The sequence below is a fragment of the Leopardus geoffroyi genome, chromosome C1, assembly GCF_018350155.1.
Source record: "Leopardus geoffroyi isolate Oge1 chromosome C1, O.geoffroyi_Oge1_pat1.0, whole genome shotgun sequence".
NCBI classification, from domain to species: Eukaryota; Metazoa; Chordata; class Mammalia; order Carnivora; family Felidae; genus Leopardus; species Leopardus geoffroyi.
The window spans coordinates 43,652,794-43,675,276 of record NC_059328.1 but is presented as its reverse complement, the minus strand read 5'-3'; the positions used below and the strand labels follow the sequence as shown (position 1 = coordinate 43,675,276).

The 22,483-nt window shown below is 48.3% G+C and overlaps 2 protein-coding genes across 13 annotated transcripts in view; one reads left to right on the top strand and one right to left on the bottom strand.

The window, feature by feature from the left end:
• HSPB11 (heat shock protein family B (small) member 11) overlaps positions 1–10,211 on the top strand; it is a 43,414-nt gene extending 33,203 nt beyond the window's left edge. For all 8 annotated transcript variants that reach the window (XM_045477478.1, XM_045477482.1, XM_045477479.1 and 5 more), the window contains 2 exons: positions 8,033–8,149; positions 10,002–10,211. In XM_045477478.1, the coding sequence (XP_045333434.1) occupies positions 8,033–8,149; positions 10,002–10,079 (195 nt within the window). In that variant the 3' untranslated portion in view covers positions 10,080–10,211. The remainder of the gene's footprint in view (positions 1–8,032; positions 8,150–10,001) is intronic.
• The window catches only part of DIO1 (iodothyronine deiodinase 1), a 42,610-nt gene continuing 30,270 nt past the window's right edge, over positions 10,144–22,483 (bottom strand). For 4 of the 5 annotated variants that reach the window (XM_045477471.1, XM_045477473.1, XM_045477472.1 and 1 more), the window contains 3 exons: positions 19,060–19,203; positions 12,872–13,071; positions 10,144–10,887 (listed from right to left, as the gene is read on the bottom strand). In XM_045477471.1, the coding sequence (XP_045333427.1) occupies positions 10,819–10,887; positions 12,872–13,071; positions 19,060–19,203 (413 nt within the window). In that variant the 3' untranslated portion in view covers positions 10,144–10,818. The remainder of the gene's footprint in view (positions 10,888–12,871; positions 13,072–19,059; positions 19,204–22,483) is intronic. The other variant, XM_045477474.1, reaches the window with a different exon arrangement.

Genomic DNA, 22,483 nt, shown 5'->3' with positions numbered 1-22,483 from the left:
ATAAGTTTCAAATAAATGGAGGAGAGTAAGAAAGGTATTTCAAGAGCAACGTTGGTGTGATCGGCAATGTGAAGATGAGCACTCTCTGATCAAACACATTTGGAGAGTGATGAGGATTTAAGTCTGACTAGGGCAAAGAATGAGACGAAAACCATACAGATCACAGACAGCCTTTAATGTTCTCAAATAGTTTCCCCTAACACTGGAGCCATGTAAGGTTTTTGAGAAGGAAGGTGACTCAGAGCAATTGCGTTCCTGTTCAATAAAATGAAATGCTAAGGATTCTCTTTTGGCCACCTTCCTAAACTGAAACGTCAATGATTCTTTGCGTAAGAAGGGCTCACAGATTGCTGGAAGGGATCTCCAGAGGTTGTCTGATTGATCTCTTTGGCACAGACCTAGTAAATTATCTCTAAGTCTTTTTTCTCGGTTTCTGTCTTCCGCGGATGCAGACAGCAAGTTATCAGTGTTAGTGCTTGTCTTACCACTTTATGATACTTAAAAACAGCATATTCTTTAACCTGCGTTTTCCTGGGCTTTAAAAACTCATTTCATCCTTATAAAAACCTCTCCAAGTTTCAAGCAATAGGTATAATAATATGTGGCTTTATCTTTTTTCCTCCTCACTGCTGAACCCCATCATCTTTTCAAAGTATCATTTGTCCCCAGTTGGCTTCCTCTGTCCCCCTCATCCCTCCACCTACCCACTGGTAGGTGGATTTATCTCCACCTACCCACTGACTCCTGACTCCCATTGTGCTGTGTGTGCTGTGCGATTTAGACCTTTGAGTCTGCCTTCTCTTTCCTTTCCTTAGGTATCTGTACAGCTAGCTTCCTCATGGACTTCAGATCCTTACACCACATCTCAGTGAGGCCTTCCCTGGCGTCCTGTATCTCATCATCCTGGCCATCTCCCACCCACACACACCACTGCAATGCGAACACATTCAGTCTTCCTTCCCTGTGTTTTTCTCCTGTGTTCTGGGACTAGCCACCCTGTGTCCTATGCTTCAGGGGTTCTGGTACCTTACTCCTCTTTTCTCACTAAAATTCAACTTAGATTTTCCCCCCTTCAACCATATCCCAAGTGAGCTTTGAAAGATGAAGACAGTGCAGCCTTCTTTCAGGTGTAAATATCTTGGGTAGGGTCTCAATTGATTGAATTGCCCTTGGCTCCCACAAGCCTTCAGGGACAGCCCTACCTATTACTATACATATTTTTTTCTTTTCTTTTTTTTTTAAGTTTATTTATTTTGAGAGAGTGAGAGAAAGAGCAGGGGAGGGGCAGAATGAGAGGGAGAGAGGGAATCCCAAGCTGGCTCTGTATGGTCAGCCCGACGCAGGGCTCAAACTCACAAACTGTGAAATCATGACCTGAGCCCAAACTAAGAGTCGGACGATGACTGAGCCACCCAGGTGCCCCACACATATTTTTTTCTTATTTCTCATGTATATTGTATTTGTTGTGTCTTTCCCTCACTAGCATGTAAGTTCCACAGGGCAGAGAACTTTTGTTTCTTTTGTTTATGACTGTATCCTCAGGCCCTCGTGCCTGGCACATAGTAGATTTTCAATGAATATTTTCAATAAATAAACAATGTTCATTTGTTTGCATATCTCTATCTCTATGTCTATACTATAACATCTTGAGGAGTTTTTTAATAAAGCTAGCTAATAAAGTACCCATTTTTGGATCATTTACCGTGGGCCAGTGCCTACTACAGTGCCAAGTTAAACAACCAATCAATTTATTTAAAGGGATGGGTTTTTTAAAAAGTAAAAATCTAGGGGCACCTGGGTGACTCGTTGGTTAAGTGTCTGGCTCTTTTTTTTTTAATTGTTTTTTAATGTTTATTTATTTATTTTTGAGAGAGAGAGAGAGAGCAAGCAGGGGAGAGGCAGAGAGAGAGGGAGACAGAATCCCAAGCAGGCTCCACACTGTCAGCACAGAGCCCAACATGGGGCTTGAACCCACGAACCGTGAGATCATGACCTGAGCTGAAACCAAGAGTTGGACGCTTAACCGACTGAGCCACCCAGGCGCCCCGTGTGTCTAACTCTTGATTTCGGCTCAGGTCATGATCTCACGGTTCGTGAGTTCAAGCCCTGTATCAGGCTCTGCGCTGATAGTGTGGAGCCTGCATGGGATTCTGTCTCCCTCCCTCTTTCTCTGCCCCTCCCCCACTCGTGCCGTCTCTGTCTCTCAAAATAAATAAACAAAACAAAACAAAAAGTAAAAATCTAATGACGTTTTATGATGTACTCAAACAGGGCAAAGAAATATTACACAAATGAAAATTCTTGCATCTCTCACTCATTTATGCAGACTTTTTAAAAATTTTTTTTTTTCAACGTTTATTTATTTTGGGGACAGAGAGAGACAGAGCATGAACGGGGGAGGGGCAGAGAGAGAGGGAGACACAGAATCGGAAACAGGCTCCAGGCTCTGAGCCATCAGCCCAGAGCCTGACGCGGGGCTCGAACTCACGGACCGCGAGATCGTGACCTGGCTGAAGTCGGACGCTTAACCGACTGCGCCACCCAGGCGCCCCATTTATGCAGACTTTTAACAAGCATTGCAGTTCTGAGTCCTGTCTCAGGAATTCCCCTCCATGGGGGGCATCTTTTGGGAGCTCCACCTTCTAAGGTGATGCTCCAACAGCCCCTTGTAGCTGATAGCAAGCCCCCTAAAAATAGCATGTGGCAGTGTGAGAAGTTTTATGCGTATAGCTTTTGACACAAATTCCATTTATAGGAATACATGCTAATGAAAGAATCAGATCAGTGACAAATGAACCAAGATTTATAGCAATGCTGTTTACAGGACAGAAAACTGGAAACAACAGTGCATCCATACATTAGAAAGCAAATATATAGACATCAAATATACTTTATAATGGGATATAAATCATTTATAAATATAGGATGGATACTTCTGGTTAAAGATGGTGGCAGAAAGAGATTTTTACTCTGTCTCCTTTTTCAAAACACATATTCACAACAAAAGAATTATAAAAAGAAAAAAAAAAGAATTTCATCTTCAAGGAAATAATTACAACCTCTAACTGGAAAGGATTTTCACTACATATGGTGAAATCGGGCTTTTGGTGAAAAGGAAGCTGAGAACAGCCATACTTTACCGGAACTAGAGACTTTTCTTGAACATGTCACAGACATGAAATGCTTATTCAACATTTTTTTTTTTTTTTTAATTAGACTCAAGCCATCTCAGCCCTCAGGTAGCTTCACAGGAGGGGGAATGTCCCCAGAGGGCTAAGGTTAATAAACTCCAAAAGGCAGCGGAGATAGAACTGAAGGAGAGACAGGCAGGACACAGCAGAGGAGGTGCTGGAGGAAGCATGGTGAAGGCGGGCTGCCGTAAGAAAATCCAGCAGGCTGGGGGCTTAAACAGACATTTATTTTCTCACACTTCTGGAGACTGAAAGGCCAAGCTCAGAGTGCCAGCATCGTTGGTTTCTGGTGAGACCTCTCTTCCTGGCTTGTACACGGCCACCATCTTCCTATGTGCTCACATGACCTCTTCTCTGTCCACAGCGGGAAAGTGAGCTCTCTGGTGTCTGTTCTTAAAAGGACACTGATCCTATTGTATCCTTGCCCTTGCCTGACCTCACTTAACATTACTAATTTTTTTTAATGTTTATTTTTGAGAAACAGAGACAGAGCATGAGCAGGGGAGGGACAGAGAGAGAGGGAGACACAGAATCTGAAGCAGACCCCGGGCTCTGAGCTGTCAGCACAGAGCCCGACGCGGGGCTCGAACTCGTGAGCTGTGATATCATGACCTAAGCCGAAGTCGGACACTCAACCAACTGAGCCACCCAGGCTCCCCTCATTTAACCTTAATTACCACCTCTAGGCCCTGTCTCCAAATAGAGTCACCCTGGGGGTTAGAGCTACAACATATGAATTCAGCGCATACGAGGTAGTGAGAAGGCAGTTAAAGCAGAGAGTGTGACTGAGGGGATTTCTAGGAGCACTGTTGCAAAGGAGGTAGTAAACTTAATAAGAGGGTATCTAAGACTGCTAATCTATTTTTTAATTTGAATTTATTGTTTAATTTACGTCCAAGTTAGCATATGATGCAGCAATGATTTCAGGAATAGATTCCATAATGCCTCTTACCCATTGAGACCATCCCCCCTCCAACCACCCTCCAGCAACCCTCTGTTTGTTGTCTATATTTAAGAGTGCCTCGGGGCGCCTGGGTGGCTCCGTTGGTTAAGCATCCGACTTCGGCTCAGGTCACGATCTCACGGTCCGTGAGTTCGAGCCCCGCATCGGCTCTGGGCTGATGGCTCAGAGCCTGGAGCCTGCTTCTGATTTCTGTGTCTCCCTCTCTCTCTGACCCTCCCCCGTTCATGCCCTGTCTCTCTCTGTCTCAAAAATAAATAAACGTTAAAAAAAAAAAAAAAATTAAAAGAAAAGAAAAAAAAAAAAGAGTGCCTTATGTTTTGTCCCCCTCCCTATTTTTATATTATTTTTGCTTCCCTTCCCTTATGTTCATCTGTTTTGTATCTTAAATTCCTCATATGAGTGAAGTCATGTGATACTTGTCTTTCTCTGACTAATTTCGCTTAGCATAATACCCTCCAGTTCCATCCCCGTAGTTGCAGATGGCAAGATTTCCTTCTTTTTGATAGCCGAGTAATACTCCACTGTATATATGTATACCACGTCTTCTTTATCCATTCATCCATCGATGGACATTGGGCTCTTTCCATACTTTGACGATTGTTGATAGTGCTGCTATAAACATTGGGGTGCATGTGCCTCTGAAACAGCACACCTGTATCCCTTGGATAAATACCTAGTAGTGCAATTGCTGTTAAGACTGCTAACCTAAATGAAAGTTGCAGATAGCCCCAGCTTACTCCATCCTTCTACACTCTGTTCCAGCAAATAACATGCCCCATTAAAGAAGAGTAATCAGAAAAGACCCAGAAGGGTACTGCTTTAGGTCAGGTTCTCTAGAAACAGAGCCCAAAACAGAGATTCTTGCAGGAGCGATTTACTGAATGAGTGCTGTCAGGAAGCAGGATATGCCAGGAGGGGAAAGCTGATCCAAGATATGGCTTCAGCCGAAGCCCCAGCCTGATCCCATAGGGAGCTCTGGACCATGAGTGGCACCAGAGAGGTATACTCCCCACCGTGAGGCAAAGGACCAGGACTTTGTGCTTCAAATGCATCAATCATGGGCCACCTCAGGAATTTTGGGTAACACAGCTCCTGTCACTTGAGGGCACTTGTCAGGAGAAAGGGCATCTGTGAGCAACCAATACGGCAGCTGGCAGATGGGTGCACTGGCTTGGTGAGAGGGATCAGGGTGGATCACCAACAACATCCAGTATCTCAATGCTCCTCAAACTGTGGTCCCTGAAACAGCAGCGTCAGCCTCCATCTGAGAACTTGTTAGAAACACAGATTTCCTAGCGCCCCCCCTCCCTCCCCCCCCCCCCCCCCCCCCCCCCCGCAGACCTGTTGAATCAGAAATACTGGGCGGTGAGACCCATGAATCTATTTTAACAAGCCCTCCAGGGAATTTTAATGCATGCCGAAGCTTGAGAACCACCATAGTGTAGAGAATGATGACTAGAAACTAAAAGACATTGGAGGAAAAAAACAGAAAAATAAAGCGGCTATACAACACATGTTGCAAGAGAAAAGAAAGAACACAAGAACTGAGGCCCATGGAAGACAAAAAGAGCTCAAAGAAGAGATACAAGGATTTAAAGAAAAAATTATAAGGCACGGAAGATGGACAGTGAGCTGCCAGAGCTAATAAAAGAAATGGAAGAGAAAAATAAAACCATTTCAGAGGTAAAGCCACATAAGAAACAAAGGGATGATGATGGTAGTTGCAACAGTCAGCATTCAGTTAGGACCCTACAATCACCCCAGATATGTATTTATTTATTTATTTATTTATTTATTTATTTATTAAAAAAAAAAAATTTTTTTTAATGTTTATTTATTTTTGAGACAGAGAGAGACAGAGCATGAACAGGGGAGGGGCAGAGACAGAGGGAGACACAGAATCTGAAACAGGCTCCAGGCTCTGAGCTGTCAGCACAGAGCCCGACGCGGGGCTCGAACTCACGGACCGCGAGATCATGACCTGAGCCGAAGTCAGACGCTTAACCGACTGAGCCACCCAGGCGCCCCACCCCAGATATGTATTTAAAGCGGAGAGGGAAATAGTGCAGGGAATTTGTTACAAAATGTTGAAGAGGCTGGGAAAACAAACAGGAGGTAGGAATGTAACCCAACGTTGGCACCCATGAGCCACACTCACCATTGACCAGCAGAGGCACCATCACTGTCTCTGAACAGAAGCCACCCGCTGCCGTGGTGATAAGACAGCCACAGTGCACGGTCCCCTTCCATCCGTATAGCCAGATATGGGAAAAATGGCTTCTCCCTTCTACCCACCTTCTAATCTCCCACCAGCGCTTCCCAGTGGCAGAACCTAAACAGAACACAGTCTTCAGGCTTCCAGGTCCCTGAAATCCAGAGGAGAGGGTGGGCAGATGGGAATGGGTGAGAACTAACAAACTTTATCTGGCTCAATAATAAACCCAGTTTAGGAAGAATCCGGGTCAGAGGAGAGAGATTGAGAAAAATCACGGAATGAAATAGAACACAGATTTAAAAAAATAGTTACAAAGAATAGCTATGGAAGAAAAGGGATACAGCATACCTAATTATAGTTCCTAAGAGAGTAGGACAAAATACAACAGAAAAGATGTTCCAGGCAACTGAAGAGAATGTCCTTGAAATTAAAAAAAAAAAAAAAAAAAAAAAAAGAAGAAGAAGAAGAATTAAAGCTTAAGACCAGAAGAGGATGTTTTATGTGCCTTAGTTGTTTAGACTAGCATAACAAGAATGCCATACGCTGGGTGGCTTATAGACAACAGAAATTTCTTACAGTTCCAGAGTCCAGAAGTCTGAGATCGGGGTGCCAGCAAGGTCAGGTGAGGGCCCTCTTCTGGGGTTGCAGACTTCTTGTGTCCTCACATGGTGGAAGGAGACAAGCTAGCTCTCTGGGGCCTCTTTTATAAACACGCTAATCTCATCCCAAAGGGGTCCCTCCCGAAGGATGATTCATTCAGCATTCCTTCCAGGACTGCCCTGACACTATCACGCTGGGCTTTCGGGTTTAGCATATGGATCTGGCAGGGGTGGGGGGACACAACCATTCAGACTATAGCGGTATTACAGGACATTTCGATACTAGAACAATCACCACTGGACTATGTCTTGGTGAAGTTACTGAACCTCAAGTATAAAGAAAGAATCTGACAGGTTTGGGGCAGAATAAAAGCAATTCAGGCAGGAAGTGCTAGGAGTAATCAGGCTGGCCTCAGACTTTTCTTCTCAGGACTTCTAGACAACAGTGGAGCTATATCTGCAAATCTCTGAGGTAAAGAGACTGAAACACAAGAGTCTAAAACCCAGCCAGGTATCCTGCAGGCTTACAGACAATAGACTGGCGGCTGCAAATATGTAAGACTTCATTCAGGGAATACAAGACCCATGTGCTTTTCTTGAAAAACCTACTTGAGACTTTTTTTTTTCTAGAGAGAGCAAGGGGGGAGGGGCGGAGGGAGAGAGAGGACCCCAAGCAGGCTCCACATTGAGTGTGGAGCCCCACGTGGGGTTTGAGCCCACTACCCTGGAATCCTGACCTGAGCTGAAATCAAGAGTCAGGCACTCAACCGACTGAGCCACCCAAGCGCCCCCGACTTGAGACTTTCAGTGATGTAATCTATATGGCAAAATAGGTATCCTGAATCCTTCTTCAGTCGAACCCCTAACTATGCTGGATGAAATGTATTAACATACATTCTTAAATTCATGGCTGAGCTTACCAGAAATGAAATAGTCTGTGGCCAGTTCAGCAGAATTAGAGTTGAGTCCAAACCTCTTGAGTCCCCTGCACTTGGTCTTTTTTCCATCTTTGCCGTGTAGGTTTCTCTGCTTTAACACCCTCTTCCCTTTCCGTGTTCTCCAGGTTTCCGTTCCGGAAGGCCTGGGCCTCCTTGAAGACCAAGCCCAAATGCCCCCACTACGACAGGCTTTCCCAGACCCACCCAGCTCCGAGGAATTGCTCTCTCCTCTATACTCCCAGATCAGTTAGTCTTTTTTTTTTTTTTAAGTTTATTTATTTTTTATTTTTTAATTTTTTTTCAATGTTTATTTATTTTTTGGGGGACAGAGAGAGACAGAGCATGAACGGGGGAGGGGCAGAGAGAGAGGGAGACACAGAATCGGAAACAGGCTCCAGGCTCTGAGCCATCAGCCCAGAGCCCGACGCGGGGCTCGAACCCACGGACCGCGAGATCGTGACCTGGCTGAAGTCGGACGCTTAACCGACTGCGCCACCCAGGCGCCCCATAAGTTTATTTATTTTTTAAAGAAAGGAACAGAAATAGAGTGCAAGCAGGGGAGGGGCAGAGAGAGAGGGAGACACAGAATCCGAAGCAGGCTCCAGGCTCTGAGCTGTCAGCACAAAGCCCAACACGGGGCTCAAACCCACGAACGGTGAGATCATGACCTGAGCCGAAGTCGGACGCTCAACTGACTGAGCCACCCAGGCGCCCCTGATCAGTTAGTCTTATCTCAGCTGTCCCCATCGTATTTGCTTTGAGTTACGGTCATTGCCATGTATGCCTAGTCGCCCACGAGGTTAAGCTGCTGGAGAACAATATAGCTGGACCTTGTCCATCTATGCATTTCTTAGCACCCAGAAAAGACTCGGTGCTCAATGTCTGAAGCATAAAACTGAAGAGAATTGAACTGGCATGCTTGGGGTCTATTTTAACATTCTAAAACCTCCTCAGTTCCAGCCACTATTGTTCACTGAAAACTGGGAGCTTTCTGTGCATTTAGAGGCATGAATCGGGGGACCATCTGGGAAGTGGTTCAGAGGAGCATGGCCTTAGCCGCTGTCTCCTTTTGTGGAACTTGGTACTTAGGAAGGACAGTGCTCGGCTGTGCGTTAGCCCCGCCATTTTCCCAGCTACTCATTCTCTGTCTAACCTCACAAACTCATGCTAGCATTGCTTTGGCAGGGTGAAGAATTTTTATCCAGTGTCCCTACTGTCCTGCCTTCCCTCCATCCCCCACTCCCTAAAAAGGGGGCCCAAGGAGGCAGTTGTGAAATAATAATAATGGCCAACACATCCATGGCTTTTTCTCCAAGGCAGGTACAGTGCTTTATTCTCCGAGAGTAGCATTTTCTGAGTGCTTTACTCATGAATCCTGTATGCAGCAGGCACTGTTGATATCCCATTTTATAGTTGAAGATACCAAGGCAGCTTAGCCAAAGTCCCACAGCTAGCGGGGAGCAGAGCCAGGACTCTGGCTTGAACTTAGAGATGGGGTTTGAATCTCTGTGGGTTACTTACTAGTTCTGAGACCTTTCACAAGTTACTTAACTCTGAGCCTTGAGTTCCTCATCTAGAAAATGGGGATAATAATTTCCTCTTTGAAATATATGAAGATTAGATGAGTTAACATATCTGAAAGTGGGTAGCTGGTAGATGATTAGAGATAACTTTTTTAAAAAAAGAATAAAATAGCAACGTTAATAGTATTAACATTGTGGCAACTAAGGCAGAGCCAAAGAGAATGTTTTCATGTTAGAAAAATGTCTCCCGGGGCACCTGCGTGACTCAGTCAGTTGGGTGTCCGACTTCGGGTCCGGTCATGATCTCGCTGCTTGTGGGTTCGAGCCCCGCTTCAGGCTCTGTGCTGACAGCTGGGAGCCTGGAGCCTGCTTCAGGTTCTGTGTCTCCCTCTCTCTCTGCCCCTCCCCTGCTCATACTCTGTCTCTCTCTCTCCCTCAAAAATAAATAAAGCATTTAAAAAAATTAAAAAGAAAAAGGAAAAATGTCTCCCAAGTCCATTCTTTTATGTCATGTTGTGAAGGTAGCTTGATTCCAATGTGAATCAAAATGTTTTTTTTTTTTTCTTTAAAGGCAACGGCCCCTGGACCAAATGAGGCACTTCCAGCATATGGTATTTTTGCTGATCAGATCACACTAGGCTATAATTAAAGCTGAAACAGGCTGACACAAATTGGAAAAGAAAATGTAAAGATCACACTGAAGCCATCCCAAATAGCCTGAGATGTTTTAATCATTCTGTATTAGCTTTACTGCATCTTAAAACATTTTCGTTCAAGTCAAGTCACAGCTGTGTGCACTTTAGACTGTGGCCGTCATAGACAAACGTGAAAAGAAGCAGAGTTAAAACAGATGAATACCAATGGTTATCCATGAGTCTGATGTAATGTAACACAAATGACCATTAGGAGACTTGCAAAGAAAGCAGAGAAACAATTTCAAATACGAGCTTCCGCATCAATGAACGACAGCTTTCAATTCCTCATCTCTCTCTCCACAACAGGAGTTCTCCCCATGCTTGGTTCTAAAAACCAATTTAGTGTCTTAGATGATCAGTTCCATAAACGGCAAATTTGGTGGAATGAATTTACCTGACGTGAGGACTGCCGTATGTAACCACTTGGTATCAGAGTGGCGGGAGATGGGGACCACGTGCAATGAATGTGGTCTCTGCTGTGGGGGCAGCATTGACATTCTGTACAGTCTTTAACATTCGGCTCACTTGCTGCTTCGTTTTCTGACTACAGTTGTTCGGCTAGATCAGAGAGCTCTGAGCTAGTAGTTCAGCTGGGGATACAGGTCAAGAGGTAACAGCCACATGGGCTGGGGGGAGAGCCAGGACTTGAGGAGCCCTCCTGCTGATCACCTAGGGCTGGGGGATCTGCCCAGACTAACTGTGGAGCTTTTCCAGAACAGCGCGAACTTCCTCTGGATGGTAGTTCCAAGGGCCAGGTTTACCCTGCAAGAGAGATAAATCAGCATTCCCAGATTTCCGACTTGCAGGCATTAGCAGGTCTGGAGCTTAGCTGAGAGAACTGGGCTGGTGATAGCTACATGGGAGTTGTCAGGATGGTGTAGACAATGGCAGATGCAACCATAAAGCGGATGGGATCACCCAGGGGGAGAGTGTGGAATGGCACTCACATTTAATGGGCAGACTGGACAGAGAAGTCTGAGGAGAACCAGAGGGGGTAAAGTGAATAGTTTCAAAGGAGAAAGGGGTCTCTACAAATAAGCTGTTCTTCCATAATTAGACCTTTAGATAGGCGTTATCTTCTCTATCCATCAGAACCACCTCTGCCTCTCCAATCCCCATGCCCTAGTTCAGCCCTCTTCATTCCCTACTTGGGCAGCCATCCCACCTCCTAACTATCCCCAGTCCTCAGTCCCTGCCCCCTCCAGTCAATGCCTCACCCTATAGCCAGTGATCTTTCTAAAATACAGATCTAGTCATGCCTGTCTCCTGCTCAAAACTCCCACTGGCTCTCCTCTGCCCTAAGAGGTAGGCTGGACTCCTTGGCCCGGAAGGAGCCCCAGTCACCTAAATGCCCCGACTCTCCATTCACACCCTGCCCTAACATGCCTCAGTGCCTTTGCTCACCTTCTTCCCTATATTTGCCATGATTTTTACTCACCATGCTCATGTGGCTGGCTTCCTGGCCTTTAAGCCTCAAGCAACTGTCACCACCTCTAAAGAGCCTACCTCTCTTCCTCAGGGGTCAGGAAATTTACAGTCTGAGAGCCAAATGTGTCCTGATGCTCACACTCTTCCATTTACATACTGTCTATGCTGTTTTTGTGCTCGGACAGCAGGATTGAATGGTGGTCACCGGGATTATTTGGTCCACAAAGTCAAAAATATTTATAGTCTGGCCCTTTGCAGAAAAGGTTTGCTGATCCCTGCTCTGGAGTGTCATAGCACTTGGGACACTGGAGCACTCTATGTGTGTCCTCCTCATCCTCCAGACTGTGAGCACCGCCAAGTAAGGGGTGGGCCATTTTCAAATCGTTTTTGTGTTGCCAGTCCTTGCACGGGGCCTAACCCTGCTTGGCCTCCATCGTGCCATCTTAGAGCCATGTCTCTGGGGAGGAGAAAGGAAGAGGGACCTGAATTCTTGTCCTGTGGCCCTTGGCACCCTGGGGATTCATCTGCAAATTGTTGCTCATTTTACCCAAGTAAGTAGGGCCAGCTTGACACGTGGGCAGGGGAGCATCCACATGGTTGGGCTTCATGTGCTCTCCAAGGCTTGAAACCCCTAAGGCAGCTATAAAACAGTTTCTGCCCTCTCAGGGGAGGCCAACAGTGCCCGAGTGGTCAGAGGCTGTGCCTGCACCCCCCTCCCTGGCCAGGCTGGAAGTCCTAATGGGGACACAATCACCAGAAAGGAAGCCAGGACTCAATTCCTGCCTTGAATCCCTGCTTTGGCATTTTCAGCTCTTAACTACAGGGTTTGCTCTCTTCCCCCTGCTACAACCCCCACCAGGTTCAGGCCGGCCTCGGAGATTAGCAGCTTCAGACCCTCCCACTCCTGGCCTGTCCCATTCAAAGGATTTAGAACTGAAATCAGAGCCTTGCGCAGTGTGACCTTGGGCAAGTCAATGTCCTCCGAGCATTGTTTAGGAAATGGAAACTACTACATCCTCTCATTCAGCTTCAAACTGAACTAGGGCTGGGCCAGTCTTCTGGGTGTAGAAGGCAGCCAGGAGGCTGCGGCTCCAGTCCAAATGCTGGGGACAGGAAAGTCCCATTATTTCACCTCCCGTGAGGTGGGGGGCCAGAACCTCCATTTTGCAGAAGAGGAAAGGGAAACTCCAAGACAGGAAAGGACTTGCCCCTGGTCACATGCCGGTAAAGGGCTGGGCAACAACTTGAATGCCGATCTGCCTGATACGAAGCCCTTTCCGCCCTCACCCGCCCTGGGCCCCTTGCCCCCGGGCACCACCTTGTAGAGGATCCTGCCCGCCTGGAGCACATAGAGCCTCTCGGGCAGCGCTGCGTAGAGCCGGCTGCTTTGGTTCTTCATTGTGTCTACCACCACAGGGCACTGGGGGCTCCTGTCCAGCAGCAAGCAGGCTGCCTGCAGGCGGTCCTGGAGATTCCGATGATTCCTGATGTTCAGGTTGTTCTTGAAAGCCCAGCCATCTGCAAAAGAAAGGATGGGCAGCGGGCCTCGCAGGCATGGCGCATATTTTCCGCAGATTAAATACCCCCATCCCCATCCCCACCCCTTTTTAACGGAGGGTCCCAGATGAGCCCTTGACCATGATTTGGCCCAGTGTCCTATTATGTGTGAATGCATGAGATCATATAGGGAGATACTGACTGACCCAAAAACAAAGCCTAGGGCTCCTGACTCCCAGACCTCAGCTCTTCAGCATGAGACAGTCCAGTGGGCCAGTGCTTCCCGAATTTGAATGTGCATTTGATCCTCATGAGGGCCTTGTTAAAGGAACATCCTGATTCGGTCTGTCTAGGGTGGCACTGAGAGTCTAGCTGGTGCTTAGGAGGCCAAGGCTGCTGGCTCCCTGGACCACACTCTGAGAGGCAAGGGTCTAGAGCAGTAGTTCTCTGCAGGCATTCCGTCCAGACGAGCAGTGCTGGCCTCACCTGGGGCTTTATTGCTAATTCTCAGGCCGCATCCTAGACTGACCGGGAATGGGGCCCACCAATGTGTTTTCACAGCCTTCCAAATGATTCTAACACACACACTGAAGTCTGAGAACTACTATCCAGAATCTAGACAATCTCCCTCTTCTAATTATTCTCCACCAGAATGTTCTTTCCAAAATGCAAATCTGACCATGGCATTCTCCGGCCGTGGCTTTTCATGGCTCCCTGTCATCCTCGGGATAGATCTCCCCAGTGACCCGGCCGGTCTCACCTACATTCCTCCAGCCTCTGCTCCAGCCAGGTGGGTGAAACACTTGGGACCCCTTGACCCACAACCCCCAAGCTGCCTCTCACTTCCACCCTCTTCATCACGGTGCCGCCTTCACCCACGGTGTGAGGGCAACAGAACCTTCTCTTTCCTATGACTTCTGGCACTGCTGCTGGTGGGCTGTCCGGACAGCCCCAGGGTGCCTGCCACTCAGGGTGAGCCGACAGCCAAGTACAACTGCCGGCCTGGCAATGACCTTACTTTCAACTCCTCCTAAGAAGTATCCCTGCCTAGGGGCGCCTGGGTGGCACAGTCGGTTAAGCGTCCGACTTCAGCCAGGTCACGATCTCGCGGTCTGTGAGTTCGAGCCCCGCGTCCGGCTCTGGGCTGATGACTCAGAGCCTGGAGCCTGCTTCCGATTCTGTGTCTCCCTCTTTCTCTGCCCCTCCCCCGTTCATGCTCTGTCTCTCTCTGTCCCAAAAATAAATAAACGTTGAAAAAAAAAAATTAAAAAAAAAAAAAAAAAAAAAGTATCCCTGCCTCCCTCCTGATCTTGCTCCTCTCTAACCCATCATCCAAAGATCTCTGGCAATGCTACCAACACAAAATGTAATCAGATTTGTTACTCTGCTTACAAACCAGTTACAGGACCGGCTCCTTGGCATAGCGTGTAATGATCCCGACCATCTCTCTCCATGAGTACTTCTGGTCACGGCTCCCTGTCCTCCCACGTCTAGCTGAAGTGAATCCTCCTCAAATGATGCCGTCCCCTCTCTTCCCTGTCTCCTTACCATCTCTTCCACATTTGAGATCCTACCTGTCCTTTTAAGGCTCACCTTGGGGCGTTTAGGTGGCCCAGTCGGTTAAGCGTCTGACTTCGGCTCAGGTCATGACCTCACAGCTTGTGAGTTCAAGCCCCACATCCGGCTCTGTGCTGACACAGCTCGGAGCCTGGAGCCTGCTTCGGATTCTGTGTCTCCCTCTCTCTCTGCCCCTCCCCTGAGACCGCTCAGTCTCTCTCTCTCTCTCTCTCTCTCTCTCTCTCTCTCTTTCAAAAATAAATAAACAAAAAAAATTAAGAGGCTCACCTCTACCACGGTGCTTCTCAACGTTGGGAATATTGACATTTGTGGGGGGGGGGGCCATCCTGAGTGTTCCCCGATGTTGAGCAGCATCTTTGGCCTCTACTTACTAGGTGTCAGCACCACTCTGACAATTTGTGACAACCAAAAACATCTCCAGACATTGCCAAATACCCCTTGGGGGACAAAACCACCCTCAGTTGAGAGCCACTCAACTCTCCTCCAGGAAGCCTTCCCTGACACACTCAGCTGTATGATATCGGGCAGGATCTTGAAATCTCTTTAAAAATTTTTTTTAATGCTTATTTATTTTGCAGAGAGAGAGACAGACAGAGCACGAGCAAGTGAGGGGGCAGGGAAAGAGGGAGAAGCAGAATCCGAAGCAGGCTCCAGGCTCTGTGCTGTCAGCACACAGCCCAATGCAGGGCTCGAACCCATAAGCCGTGAGATCACGACCTGAGCCGAAGTTGGATGCTCAACCAACTGAGCCTCCCAGGCACCCCTGAAATCTCTTTAAATTCTCAGCTTCCCCATCTGTTATGGGATTAATAGAACCTATGTTGCAGAGGGCTGTGCGATGGCTTGTATGAGATAACTTATACGGAAATCCCTTCATAGAAGCTGCTTGAAAAATACTGGTTTATTTTGCCCGAGTGCCCTAAGTAACAGACAGGTGGGAAAGAACCCAGTTTTTATTCTGTCCTGCAGAATACTGCTACTTTGCTCTGGAGATGCCCCAAACCACTTTGACTGCTTAACTTTATTTTCTTTTTAATTTTTTTTAACATTTATTTATTTTTGAGACAGAAAGAGACAGAGCATGAACAGGGGAGGGTCAGAGAGAGAGGGAGACACAGAATCTGAAACAGGCTCCAGGCTCTGAGCTGTCAGCACAGAGCCCGATGCGGGGCTTGAACTCACGGACCGCAAGATCATGACCCGAGCCGAAGTCGGACGCCTAACCGACTGGGCCACCCAGGGACCCCTGACTGCTTAACTTTAAACAGGAGGGGATTTTCAATTGGCCTCATTTGCCAAGGTGCCCCTCTGCCTCCTTACAGGAAGTGGTACTCATTAGTTAATGGGCCCACAGTTTGAAAAAAACAACCATAAAGTGCTACGGCCTTGCCCTTCTACTTGCCTCATTTCTGGGGAGCCTGGGACCTGGGTAATGTGGTCATGGGTTCCTTCGGAAGCCACGTGACCTGTGTTTACAGTAATAGCTGTCTCCCAGGGTAATATAAGTTGATTAAGTCTATCAGCAGAGTCCTCTGCTCAGGAACCTTACTCCAAGAAAAACCAGCTCTCAGGAGAAATTCACACCAAGATACAAGTGCCTGGCCATAGTGTAAAGTAATTATTACCTGCCCCAAGACACCAAAACTTTGTAGATGACGGTAACACCGGCCTACATTGGCCTCACATGTAGGCAGTCAGTCTCGTGCAACAATTAGCTCACTGGGGCTTCACAACAGCCACCCACGGGAGGTCAGGCGGGATTCTCGTTCTCATCCTGAAGCTGAGACCATGGAGGCCCAGAGAGGAGCAGTGACTTGCTTCCCCAGCTTTAACTGTGAGTTCCTGAGAGGCAGGAACTGTGTGTGTCGTTTGTCTCAATATCCCAGAGCCCAGCCCAGGGCTGGCACACAGCAGGTTCTCATTAAACATCGTCAAGCGAGTGTGAGGTTGGTGTTGCCATCCTGTTTCAGTGTGGCAGAAGTGGGCACGGCAGGGAAGCTGTCCAAGGTCACGTGGCCAGCACGTGATGGAGCCAGGAGCCGTACTCAGGTCTGGAGCTCCAAAGTCCGTGTTCTTCCCACCATGCCTCATGCCTCCCTGTAATTTACCCGGACAAACATGTGGCGTGGGGAGGAAAAGGAAGCCAGCTGACTTGGGCCACAGGTCCCAGACCTGGTGGGATTGGTGGATACTGGCTCTGTGCATTTTAATTTTGGGGTTCAGGCCGTACTCACTCCTGTCTGGTTGACAGAAACAAGTACCCCCGGGGAAAGAGATGGGGAGAAGGAAGAAATGCCTGAACTAGGAGTGGCAAAGCACAGGGGCAAGAAAACTGTCAGAACAGGGTGAGGAAGTCCTTCCTCGAAGGCTTTGAGGTTCTGGAAAAGTTAAACCTATTGGGGCCGACCCCAGGAGGAACAGGACAGATACCAGGACCAGAAACCATTTCTGTGACGATCCACCCCTCTTGTCACGGTTTACAACTTGTTCCTTTAGAGATTAAAGCTGGATCCTCCAGGACCTTGTCACTACAAGTGTGGTCCCTGCACCAGCAGCCTCAACCTCTCCTGGGGAGCTGCACTGCGGCGCTGCTGAGCCAGAACCGGCTGAGGTCCCCAGGTCATTGACGTGCACGTTCAAGTTTAAGTGCTGCCCCAGGACAGTTAAATCAGCTTTGGCTGAGCTTTGGCTGAGCTTTGGCTGCCGGCTGTGATGACATCAAGTCAATGTCTCCTCTCGGCCATGGAGACCACAGACACCTGAAGGTGCCCAAATTCTCTCTCTGGAGCTCCTGGCTGCTGCTCTCCCAAAGGAGTGTTTGGCCCGGAGGCACACTGAGCTAGCATTTGCTCTCCTGTTACCTACACTCTTTTAAATTGTGTTATGGAAAAGTTTTAAAGTACATAAACGTAGAGCGAACAGTATAATGAATCTCTTGTGTACCTATTCCCCTATGCTAGCTAATACTTTAGGTTGCCCCAAACCCTTAATGGGGACAGAAGCCGCCAGTGAAATGAACACAGTATTAAGTTGAAAGAAGTTCTCAAACCTTTGGGTGCAATAAATCAGGATGCAATGGGCCTGGGTGGGGGCCCTGGAATATCCTTTTTTTTCTTTAATTTTTCTAATGCTTATTTATTTTTGAGAGAGAGGGGGAGAGAGACAGAGCACGAGCTGGGGAGGGGCAGAGAGAGAGGGAGACACAGAACCCGAAGCATGTTCCAGGCTCTGAGCTGTCGGCACAGAGCCCGACGCAGGGCTCAAGCCCACTAGCTGCGAGATCATGACCTGAGCCGAAGTGAGACTTTTAACCGACTGAGCCACCCAGGCGTCCCTGGAATATCCATTTTTAACAAGCAACCCACGTAGCTCTGACTTCAGGGATCCAGGGAGCATATTGGAGAAAGCACTGCTGGGCCATCTTTGCTGATAATTAATAGCAGCCTACACTTGGTAGCACATGGATAAACCAGCAAGGCTAATACTGGCCTAAGCACGCTCATTCATCCAACTTTTGCTGAGCTCTGATTCTGCGACATGGGCTCTGCCAGATGCCGGGGACCGACAAATCGTGTGGGAGGTGGGCGAGTAAATGACACCGGTCCCACTTGCCTTCTTCAGTCTTTGGGTTTGAGAGTTGGGCCACACTCATGGGTCCAACCCCCTCGAAAATCGGGAGATAGGAGTGTGTCTGACCATTCTGTCAAGTTCAAAGGGCTTAGACCATGAGCTCTAGGAGTTTCAGGGAGAGCTCTCCCGAAGAGAGCTGCCCAGGAAAGGAACAAGATCAAACGTGAAGTAATGAAGATGTGTGGCCACCTGTTAGGGGCTGAAGAAAGAATGCCTGCCCCAGATGAAAGTTAGCCTGGAGCAGTGGTTCTCAAAGTGTGGTCCCCAGACCAGCAGCTTCAGCATCACCGGGAGCTTGGCAGAAATTCAAATTCTCAGGTCTAACTGATAAACTCTGGGGTGGGCTCCAGCAGTCTGTTTTAACAAGCCTTCCGGGTGCTTTTGAGGCTCACTAAAGCTTGGGAACCATTGACTGGGATGAACCAGTGTCCCTTTGAGCTTGCAGAGTCTTAGGCTGAATTTCACAAGTAGCTCTAGAGCAGTCATTCCAGTCTAAATTCCTCCTCCTAGCTTCTCTCCCTTGATTTCCCTATTTATCCATTCAAAATCGTGGGTCCTCTGCCAGGGAGACTTGTCCCTCCAGGTCTTCTGCTCTGTGTGCCCGGTTGAAGGCACAGGCGGTGGAGTTAGCAGTGGTGGTAAACCCAGCAGGGACTGAAAGATGGCAGGTACGCAGTGAATAGTGGGGCTCTTTCCCTCACTCCTCTTCCTCCCCAATCCCCAACCTTGAGACAGGGCCTGGGGGAAGCAGGAGAGAAAAGAGAAGGTAGGAAGAGGTAAGGGCAGGGCGTCTGTCTCTACCTGATGCGTGTGCTTCTTCGATGTAGATGATGAGAAAGTCTGCTATGGAGCAAAAGTCTTCAATAAGTCTCTTGAACTGGTCAAATTTGAAAAGAAATGAAGGTCAGGTACAACTTCCAAAATTCAGCACCAATGGCCGGTTGCCTGAAACAGGAACGGAACCAGCAACAACCAGTCATCTACACACGGCATTGATTTGCCAGTAACTTCTTTACTCCTGCCCTCACTTCTATCACCACCATTAAAAAAAATGTTTTTTAATGTTTATTTTGTGAGAGAGAGAGAGAGAGAGAGAGAGAGAGGAAGAATGGGGAGGAGGGACAGAGAGAGAGGGAGGGAGACAGAATCCCAAGCAGGCTCCACACGGTTACTGCAGAGCCCGATGTGGGGCTTGAAACCACAAACTGTGAGATCGTAACTTGAGCCAAAGCATCAAGAGTCAGATGCTTAACCAACTGAGCCACCCAGGCGCCCAAATTCTGTTACCACCTTTATTTTCCCTCAGAGATGAAGCCAGGCCACAGTGGGGGGCTGAAGCCTACAGGGCAAGACTGAACACAGGCTGGAGCCAGTTTGCTCCTCTCCACAATAAGGCCATGTTATCAAGGGGTCTCAGCAGACCACCTGCAGCCACTAGGTGGTAATTATTATTATTATTTTTTTGACTAGGTGGTAATTAAAATAATGATAAAGAGAGTCCCTCTCATGCAGTTTATAAGGCAGGCACGCACCTGTTTTCTCATGGGATGAGGTTAGTATACCGCAAGGTAGGCAATTTTTCCCCTTGTTTATAGGCTTGTTCCAGGCCACGCAGCAGGTCAATGGTGGAGTTAAAATTAATACTCTGCCTTCTAGACTCTCAATTTAGTACTCTTTCCATTCAAAGCCTCCGTTTCCTCATTCACAAACAGATATAATATAGGATCGTTTTGAGGATTGAAGAAGGTAGTACAGATAAGGGCTTAAAATGGTGCCTGGCTTATAGTAGGTGCTCAATAAATGTAAGCTGTTGTTATCAGCTGTCTTATTCCTGAGCTATGAAGTGGGGGAGGGGCAGTGAAGGGGATGCCACCAAGGGGAAGGAAGGATGAGGACATGACTGGCTACATAATTTGCTGGCCCAGTGCAAAATTAAAATGCTGAGCCCCTTGCTTACAAAGGGGGGAGGGGGAGTGCCCCTAAATATATTAACATAAACAGATTTTCTTCTGTGGTCTCTCTCCTGCACTGGCATGGTATTTTTTAGCTACTACTTAATGTCATGTTCCCACGGACAGAGGGATATTCATGGGGTGAATGCAGGCCCTCACAGTCACCCAGGAGCCCCAAAACTTGGTGCTCGTGTGCATGTGTGTGTGTGTGTGTGTGTGTGTGGCCAGTGGCTGCCAGTTTGCCTCTCCCTGCAGCACCAGATCAACACACTATGCCCCCGCTAGGAGCACAAAAATTGAGCTAGACATTCACCCTTCCCGCATGCCCACCCCCCACCTCACAGCATATAACGACCTCCATTCAGGGACACGTGCCCGGCTCCTTGACGGGGGAGGGGAGATGGGCAAGAGGCTTCTCCCACCACGTTACCCCACACACTCAGCACAGTGCACATGGCGCTGTCAGCCCGGGATGGGGACGGCCGCCTCCACGCCCTGCCAGGAGACGTGGCAGGATGGGCTCACGGGACCCCAACCTTCCCCGTGTCTGCGTCCAGGCCCTCTCTGGGGTCAGAAGGAGGCAGCAGTCACTGGATAGCAATGGGAAGGAGGCTGGCCAAGCCCTGCATCTGAGCGGGGTCAGAGTGGGTCATGGAGAACATGTCCCAGGGAGCGAGGAAGCTGTGGGAGGCAGGATCCTGCATGAGCCAAGGCTCCAAGTCCCCTGGCCCGTCCCATTGTCCCAGCAGGCCTCACTTGCAAAATGCAGATTCAAAGGTACAATGATTAAGGATTTCAAACAGCTACTGCAGAATACTGAACCCCAGGCACGGGGCCCTTCCGAATGTGGAACCCTGTGTGACCCACTGGTCCCACACCCACGAAGCCGGCCCTGGGTGGGAGCCTTCTGCAACTCTCCCACCTTAGATTGGGGGTAACTCCAGGGAGCTGCCAGCATCTGGTGGTTACCTGTGGCCGGGGCCGACATCATCGAGCCCGTCCCTCACATCTGTCAGAGCACAGCAGGCTGCGCACCATGACGGGTCTGTGCCCGCCAGGCTACTTGTTGCCCCTTGTGGGCAGGGCCTGTTCCTCATTCAACCTCACGTCCCCAAGCATGCTCTCATTCCACCTATAAGCAAGTGATTCAGACTTATCCTGTGCGAAGCTCTCAGCCACACACCAGGGATTCGGCAGAGAACAAAGCCAGCAGGCCCCTGCCTGCATGCAATTTGAGGTCTATTTAATGGCAAAAAAACAAGTAAACACATAAATGTGGTAATTTCAACTTGCGATAAGTGTTACGAAAGAGACAATCAAGGAGTGACCTACTTTAGACAGGTGGGTCGGGAGAGGCCTCTGAGGAGATGCCATTTAACCTGACAAATGAAGGATAGGAAAGAGCCAGCCATGGGCAAAGGGAGGAGAAGGGCATTCCAGACAAAAGGACTCTATCATGTACAAAGACCCTGAGGCAGGACAGAGCTTGGCGTGTTCAAGAACCTGTAAGGCCACTGTGACCAGAGCCAGGCCTGGGGAGGGGGTGGGAGAGTGGGTAACGAGAGGCATGACTGGAGAGGTAGGTATGGGCCAGGGAAGGCAGGCTCTCCTATGCCTTGGTGAAAAATCTGGATTTTATTCCACGTATGATGTGACATCATGGAGATATAAAACAAGGATGGTGGATATTTGTTGCAATTTTGGCTGCCCAGTTCCTAAGCCTCCTTCCTAGTTGGAATTTCTTATTTTGTATGCTATTAATGGGAGAGTATGCCTCTGTGGAGGAGAGAGGGGCCAGGTCTGTTCTCTGTCCTGAGTAGCCAAGGCAAAAGCAGAGACCCAGGCTGGGCTGATTGGACTCTCCCACATAGATCTTTGATTCTGGAGTCATTGGGATGGCAGAATTCATCCATGGCCCAGTGGTAGTGCCCCTGTCAGGGATGGTGGGGTCCTGGGGGTGGGGGGTTGGTTCTCAAGGCAACCACAGTGACAGCAACATCCTGGCCTGACTGTTGATGCTAAAAGACAGTCCAGGCCCAGGGCTCCAACTGTGGTTGATTCTGGAGATCTTGCAACACCTTATTAATATGTTCTTTTGCATCCGTATGTTTGTGACTAAGAAAACCAGAGTGAGTTTCTGTGGCTCACAAGCCAGAGCCCTGACTGTTACGGTAGGGGCATATAATAATGAAACACGATTAGATTTACACTTGGACATCACTCTTTGGAGAAAGGCCTGAGGATGAGAATGGAAGTGGGCAGGACCCAGTTAG